This window comes from Hippocampus zosterae, chromosome 2 (genome assembly GCF_025434085.1).
Source record: "Hippocampus zosterae strain Florida chromosome 2, ASM2543408v3, whole genome shotgun sequence".
Classification (NCBI taxonomy): Eukaryota; Metazoa; Chordata; class Actinopteri; order Syngnathiformes; family Syngnathidae; genus Hippocampus; species Hippocampus zosterae.
The window spans coordinates 24,207,248-24,215,409 of NC_067452.1; the positions used below are offsets into that span (position 1 = coordinate 24,207,248).

General features: G+C 41.6%; 1 protein-coding gene across 2 annotated transcripts; it reads left to right on the forward strand.

The window, feature by feature from the left end:
* Window positions 1-301: 301 nt before the first annotated feature.
* aaas (achalasia, adrenocortical insufficiency, alacrimia) lies at window positions 302-7,335 on the forward strand. Of its 2 annotated transcripts, none has more exons than XM_052057127.1 (17): window positions 302-451; window positions 631-766; window positions 1,293-1,420; window positions 1,837-1,892; window positions 2,146-2,237; window positions 2,328-2,374; window positions 3,256-3,354; window positions 3,456-3,599; window positions 3,933-4,053; window positions 4,126-4,250; window positions 4,815-4,875; window positions 4,958-5,048; window positions 5,741-5,834; window positions 5,931-5,998; window positions 6,732-6,810; window positions 6,923-7,007; window positions 7,102-7,335. In XM_052057127.1, the coding sequence occupies exons 2-17, from the start codon at window positions 656-658 to the stop codon at window positions 7,255-7,257; spliced, it is 1,557 nt and encodes a 518-aa protein (XP_051913087.1). In that variant the 5' UTR covers window positions 302-451; window positions 631-655; the 3' UTR covers window positions 7,258-7,335. The 2 variants fall into 2 exon arrangements, with proteins under 2 accessions (XP_051913087.1, XP_051913088.1); XM_052057128.1 differs by having other exon boundaries at window positions 3,456-3,588; window positions 3,922-4,053.
* The last annotated feature ends 827 nt before the right edge of the window (window positions 7,336-8,162 follow it).

The window sequence follows — 8,162 nt, forward strand, 5'->3', positions numbered from 1 at the left end:
CCTTCATTGAATGTCTCACGCTACCTCACGCCATGTTATTCATATGGTCAGAATAAGACAATCATTTTACCATTAATCTAGGCTGGTCTTATCAAGGCTTTAATAGTGTATTATCTATTATTGAGTATATATGTATCAGGAAGTCAGAAAAGTGAAGGTTTATTTTTCAAGAATTTTGAAGCCAAATGTCCTCCAACAATGGAATGACGCATCCAAGTCGTAACTAAACATTGTTTGAGTCAAGCCTTCTGCAAACCAACTCCTGTCCTCAAGAGGGCATTGCTTAGGTGTTCAGGATTTAAACATCATGTACTGTTTGTCCCTCTTACGGACCCGTTCGCTTCCACGGCGGGATTCAAGCATTTGAAGGATCGAATATGGATGTCACAACGAGCAAAACGTTGTTTTAAGTTCGTCAAAATATAGCGAGCGACATTTGACCTGGCATAGGGTAATTTAAATTTCGTCCCAAGCAAAGAGAAAATATTGCTACAAGAGCCTTGCTTATGATCTTTTTAGTTTGCAATAGTTCTCCTGCTAATAGTGTTAGCAGCGTAGCAGCAGCGTCAACACTTGGACAGTCAGTGTGCAATGGTTCTAACAGGCGATCGCTTTTTATTTGTCCTTCAGGCTTTGTCTCCCATTCCCCCAAAAGATGTGCTCTCTGGCTTTGTTTCCCCCTCCGTGCCCTCCTGGACAGACGACTCTGTGCGAGTCCAACAACGAGCTCCTGACTGGGTGCAACGCGGAGGAGCGGCTGCAGCAGGTCTGGTCTAACCTAACCCAACAAAACCAAACCAGCAAGTTGTTTACAAATGTCATGAAATGGCCGAGCTCTGGACATATGATTCTTTTCTGTGCGCTGTTCCTCTATATCTATTAACGAACCGAACTACCACATTATTATAATTAAAGTTGGGTTAAGTAGCCAAAAATTGTACTTAAGCCCGTATTTCACTGAGCGTCTCAATTTAATAGAGTTTCTTTTTAACACCCATCATCAAGTAAAAATACAATGTATTCCATGAGGTCAGTATCAGAATCGCCTTAATTGTCATTGTACAGCACACAACGAAATTCGGGTGCCACTCCTTAGTGCATTTCGTAAACAAACAAACAAAAAGAATAAAATAACGGTTTAATAAATACAAAACTCAACAACACACAACAGCAGCAGTAGTAGGTAGTGTGGACTGAGGCTTATATTGCATGCAGGACACACATTGCATTAGTGATTTGTTTTAATGTAATACAGTATGAATAGGTGGTTGGTGTTTTATCGTTTTCTGCAGGAGTCAAGTCCTTTGAGTTTGTACTTTCCCCGAGAGTCCCTCAAGTTGCACAGTCGCACTGAGAGCAGTAGCAAGGCAGCCTTCTTGGACCACTCGGAGACGTTGTGGATGAGGAGTGCAACAGCTTGGTATGCATATTGTACAATACAATATATGCCATCACCCACAATCATCACCTGACTAAATCACGGTTGCTAAAGACAGGGTTTTATTCCAAAAATATTTTAAATAAACTGAGTGCACACATTATTTGTAGTTGGGGTAGGAGTGATTGGTAGTGCTTTGTAGGGGAGGGAAAAACGATTTGTTAGCAGTATTTACAGAGAAGAGCTTGATTCCAGTGCAAGTTCATCACAACCAATTAATGTTTCATATTGGTAAACATGAACACAGATAACTAACTGCAGATTGAAATGCTATTTTGCTGGGAGGGACGAATTAAACTAAAGAAGGATTATTGTGGCTTCGGTTTGGATTGAAGTACAACATCACTTTATCATCATCAGATATATGTGTCAGAGGAGCTTTGTTTTTTTTCTTTCAGGCGCGACGGCGGTTTTACAGGGCTACTGAATGAAATCACTAACTCCCATGAAGAGGGTATGTTAGTCATTATGAGCGAGTGACATATAACGGTCAAGGTCATCTTTATTTTAAAGTATGCTCTATGTACAGCATACAGCACAGATGAAATTTCTTTCCCCTCAATCCTCAGTGCAAACATGCAGTACATTTAACACACACAGCTAAAGATAAGGCAGCAAAACAAAACTGTATTAAAAAGACAAATGTATAAATCTAAAGAATAAAGCCATATGCATGTATTTTTAAGTCTGTTGTTCTTTTTCCACAGTACCAAAATGGTTGGCTGTGAGTGCTGGGTGCATCCTGGCCTTGCTGCAGAGAATCTCTTCCTTTCATAGCTCCTTGTTTCCTCATCTCACAGTAAGATTTTCCTGATCATTCAGTCAAGTTATTTGATCGAATGGATGAGATGATGTTGAAGTGTGTTTCTATTTGTCCTGTGGTCTGTAGCTGAGCAGCGAGGACATGATTGCAGAATTTTCGCAAGCGCTGGACTGGTAAGTGACAAAAGAAATGTAAAGTTGGGATGCTCATTAAACCAAATAACTCAGATATTGTCTGCAACACAAATCCCCAAAACTTGCTCTGTAGCACCCCTAGCAATAAATAAATAAATAAATCCGGTTGTAGCAATCAGCATGAAATTCGGGACAAAAGTCTATTATAACAGGATGCATGAAAACCCCCATTCTTGAATTTGAAGAGGATGTCAGCCATTTTAGTTCAAAGCGCCCATTTTGGGTAGATTCCAGAGCTTGGATTTAGACAGCTCCTTCTTGGGGAAATGGCTCAAACATGCCTCAAGCAAAAGCGGGTATACTGGTCAGATAGTTAAAGTTAAATTGCCAAGCTTTTTTGCCCAAGGCATGACCTCAAGCGTTTCAAGGATTTGCCCTAAAAACAGTTGTTTGATGTTCCATTCGTCAATCCTTGCTGCTGTAATTTAGATAGTAGGTTGGAGAAAAATGTTCTTCCAATTGGTAGGCTGTTGGTTCTCCGCCTGGCATACACATTTTTACCCTAAACTTGCACTTTTGTATCCTTTCTCTTTGTTTTCTGATGCCCAACTGTGAATATTAAGTTTGCTTTGTTAGAACAAATGCAAATACATATATTTGTAAGGAAGAAACTCTCTAAATGTCCCACAGCAATTGTTTAAGTAACAAATAAAGCGGCAAAGTTAATTGCAGTGTGAACACTTTATTTATAAATAAAAAATAAAAACAGCAGTCTTAATCCTTTTTCACTTTCAGTTCTCACATGTTAAGTCAAAATTTTGAGTCACCCAGCATTCTGATTTAGTTAATCTCGAATATGAGTGAACTGTTGTTCCCTTTCTTCAAATCTGTCAGCGTGTGTGATCTGTGTGCTTTGACAGGTCAGACTGTGTGGTGCGAGCCTTTTCCTGGCATCCTCATACTGATAAATTTGCTGTTGCCCTGTTGGATGACTCGGTTAAGATCTATAATCCCAAAAGGTGATGAAACGTCCATGCTTTGGAACACCGAGAGACGATGAGGGGCTGGCTCATGAAGACAGAGATTTACTGGCCGTGTCTTTGTTTGACTGAACTCTCAGTGCCATCACTCCAACCTTGAAGCACCGCCTCCAGAGGAACGTTGCAGCAGTGCAGTGGAAGCCGCTGTGTGCATCTGCACTCGCTGTGGCTTGCCAGAATTGTTTACTGGTCTGGAACGTGGACCCTTGCTCGCTATCCACCAGGCATGTAAATGGTCTCATGCTTGTATCCGGTAGTTACTGTACATCTTTGATTCATTACCACAGACCTTTTCAGAATGTTTGTTAACCGTAGTTGCCAGGATACCTCTGCGCGGCAGAAAAATCACCCGGATCTCAATGTGTCTCGTGTAACATCTCCTGACACTGCATCCATTTAAATAATGGCAATAGAGAAGAAGGCCTAAATAATGTCTTTTTTGCAGTATGTGCCCTGTTTTCTTAATCGGCTCTATCGGAAAAGCTCGGACTTTTGCCGCACATAAGAACGTGCAACATTGTGATGAAATGCTCTTATATCTGTCACCTCTTCAACAGGCCTTCGTCTGGATGCGCGCAGGTTTTGTCTCATCCCGGCCACTCACCAGTCACTTCCATTGCTTGGTCACCAAACGGCTCTCTCCTCGTGTCAGCCTCGCCCATGGACACAGCAATGATTGTACAAGGCTTCTGCATTGTCCGCCATCATTTGTTGAGCTTTTCAGTGTGTTACCCCTTTGTGCACTTTCAGGTATGGGATGTTGCGTCAGAGAGCTGTGTGCCCCTCCAGCGTGTTGGAGGTGGTGGGGTCAGCTTTCTGTCCTGGTCCACGGATGGGGGCCATCTTCTTGCCTCAACGCCTTCTGCTCTCTTCAGGTTCAACATTCAAATAAGTCTCATTTGTAGACTGTATCGTGTCTTTGCTGCTCGAGTGGTGCATTTCAATTTTGTAGAATATAGTATATAGCCGTTATTGCAAAGGTCGGCAACCTGCACGTGACTCTCTCTGTCATCTGCTGTGGGTTTGTGTCGCAAACCCCCCCCCCCCCCCACTCAAAATATGCGACCCGGCGCCAAAATTTTTTGAACTATTAATAGGCAAACCATTGATAAATGTGCCAGGTTTCTGAAGAAAACAGAATATTGAATAATACGGCCTACATGAGCGATATGAAAAAGAAACATTGCACATGCCTTGAAGATGACAGCTTACAACTGTAAGTGAAAATCAAGTTGACTTCTACAGCCCAGTACGCTGAGGTACAGGAGCAAATTTCACATTCACCAGGCAAAATATTCTAGGTGGTTATTTTACAAATATTTGGTATTTTTTACATTGTTAAGTGAAATACTGTAGTCTTTTTTTAGATGACCGCAAGCCCCACCCGCGATAAAACGATGACTGAACATAGAAGATGATGGCTTGTCGTTATTCTCCAGGGTCTGGGAGACCAGAATGTGGACGTGTGAGCGTTGGCCTTGTGAGAAAGGCCGCTGCCAAGTAAGCGTTGCCGCCACATTTCAATGACGCTCTCATTTCAAAGGTTTCGTTACGGCAAGGCGACGTCTTTCTTTTGGCTTAGTCCGGCTGTTGGAGTCCAGACGGGAGTAGGCTTCTCTTCACCGTACAGGGAGAAACCGTAATCTATGCTCTGACCTTCACTGACACGCCAGGTTGGTTCCATATTAAATAGGCATAGTTTGCCAGATTGTCAACACAGCCGTGCCACGCTGTCATCTTGTTTAAGCAAACGAGATACTCATATTGGTTCATAGCCTCAATTTCAGTAAAATGCAAACTTTTTTCACCACAGTGTATGTATTTCTGTTTATGTATATTTTCTCCTGATGACATTTTAATCCCTCCATGCCTCGGTCACCAAGCTCCTCCATCCTAAACCCCTGCATGGAAGCTACAGTCATGCGCTTAACACACCAAAGCTGAGCGACAGAGCCCAGAACATTTTTACATCAAAAATCTGTGGTGCTGGTTCTCTACATTTCAATTCAGCATAATTTACGTAGGGACAAATCATAGCAGACATTGTCTCAGGCTGCATGTACACACACGGAGCAGGTCTCCATCCACATTATTAAAAGACCAACTGAAACAAGCAACAGGCAATGGAGGCAATTGATCTGTAATTTGTAGAAAATAACAGACCTTTGACTGACCAATAAATAGTATTCATATGTGAAAAAAATATGGAATTCACCAAATGTGGGCAAAGGAGGTTTTAATTACCACAATTAGTCAATATCCTTGACTTACTTTGAAAAGATATTTCTGGTCAAATGTGTTACATTTGTTGTGACTCAACCAAGTGTGATGCTACCCAACTGTGATTTGACTTTTTTTTTGGTAGGCGTCCTCACAGGCGCATCAAAAGGATCACAAACGGCATCAGTGGTGGCCGACCTATCACAGACAACCTTTAATACATCTGAGGGAGATGTCACGTAAGAGCTGTAATCTGAAAAGCTATCCCTAAAAAAAGTGCAGCTGTATCATAGAGAAAGAGAGCGAGCGCAATGGAAATGTGTTTATTTGTGCAGTGTTGGTGGAGAGGTCCAGTCTCTGACATGGGATCCGAGAGGAGAAAGACTTGCCGTGCTTCTCAAAGGTCTTTGCAACTCTTTTTTCGATACTCCCTCATCGAACCACACATTGAGTGACTGACTTTATACATTTTTCTCCTTTGTTATTGTCATTGGCCGGATGAAGACAATACTATGAATAAGACGACAATGCTATGTAATCACCTTTTCTGACGGCATTAATCGGAATAAGGTCAAAGTGGAAATATTATTACTATTATACTATAAATCAATCCAAAGTATCAGTCGTACAAGTCAAATCGGGAGGATCACGATGGTTGGCCGGTTGCTCCGAGGACCACTAGTAAATCTTTGTCGTAGTGGAAGGAAGCTGCATGCTAAGCAAATTAGAAATCACACACTTCTTTCACCTACTATTCTTCTAATTTTGGCGGTTGGCACATACGTTTGGCCCATTACTGTCACCTATTTTAGAATCTTATAAAGAAGGTGGTCACTGGTGGTAATGCACGGACGGTTACCACTACCTTTTTTCCCCTTGTCTTTTGGCGGTCGGCAAATATTTTTGTTGCATTACCGCTGGTGGACAGACGGTGTCGGGAATGCACAGAACATCAACACAATTTGGAAATGGGGATTTGAGATCACACCTGATTCGCAGGGCCAGCCGAACTGCCGGGGGTGGGGGGGTGTGGGGTTAAAATCTGAAAAACCCTGTTATAATATTCAGAGTTTTCTGACCCGACTTGTATTATTATAGACATTACACACAACAGTTGTTGATTACTGGCCTTTCAGGTGATCCGCGAGCAGACCGTCCTGCAGTCATTCCTGTGTTTAAGACCAGAACGAAGCCTATTTTTGAACTTTTGCCATGGTAGGTTTTTCCATCCTTGGTTGCGTTTCATAAATGTGAGCTGTACTTTCTTGTCACCATTTTCAAAGGAAATGTATCTAAATGTGAAAGGCTTCGTTCTTCCTTTCCTTAGCGGCTTTGTTCAAGGGGATCCTGGTGCAGAACCGAGACTGCTGCAGTTCCACCCAAATTTTCAGCACGGAGCTCTGCTCACTGTGGTCAGTAAAAACCTCGATTCTCATACTCCATTTAGAAAATAATGCCATGTTTCCTTACCGCAATTGACTAATTATCAAATGTTTCACTCCATAGTGTTGGTCCACAGGAAGAATTACCCATGTACCTTTCTACTTCCAAAGTGGCAACATCAGCCGTTTTATGCGCAATGGCAGTCCATCGCTACCACGACCCCAGGAACATACTGCTGACCTAGCCAATCAGTCCCTCTTTACTGAGCTCATGTCATGACAGTCCATCACATGGTGTGAAAAATATTTTCCATCTTATTCATGTCAACAAAATGTATTAAAGGAATTTTTGATCCCATTCCCAGACGTCTGAAATTTTCACTATAGGACTAAACTACCGGTAAGTAGGTCTGCTTTTGTGATCATAACTTGGGATAAAATGACATTGTTCACCAATTGTCGCGCTCTCAGTGTGCCTTAGTTATCTGGCCGAAATCCCGGTGGACATCTTTTGGCCATTCAGCATTGATTTTCAATCTTTTCTGGTCCATGGAGAGTTTAGTCTCCAACCTCAAATATTTACCAACAGTTTCAACGATTAAGCTCTTTTTTTTTTTTTCTTTGATTCTTTCGCAGAACTCGCCCCAAAACTTTGATATACTTTCATTTCCCTGCTCCCGGCGTTATATCCATCAATATAATTCACCGGCTGTGGACATTAATGGTTTGTGTGTGTGTGTGTGTGTGTGTGTGTGTGTGTGGGTGTGTGTGTATATATATATATATATATATATATATATATATATACACTGTATATATAATTCTGAACCTGACTTGAGAGAGAGGGAATGATGCTTACCTGTACCCTGAAAGCGAAGAGCCAATAAACGGAGCTTTAATTCAGATTTGTGGCAAATTATGAATGTTTTGTTGGGTACTGACTAGCAGTGTACAGAAAAAGCACACCGTCCGAATGTTTAGTCAAAAGAAGGAGAAAACGTTCCCACGCCTGTGATACTTTTATTGAAAACTCAAAGCAAAATCAACGTCTTCATTCTGTTTTCCTTTTATTTCCAATTTACATCAATAAGAAGTGTAACAAAATAAGAACAAAACGGATCATAATAAAATTAATTTAAAAAATGTACACACCCTCACGCACACAGACGCGTCCCACCCTGGTTG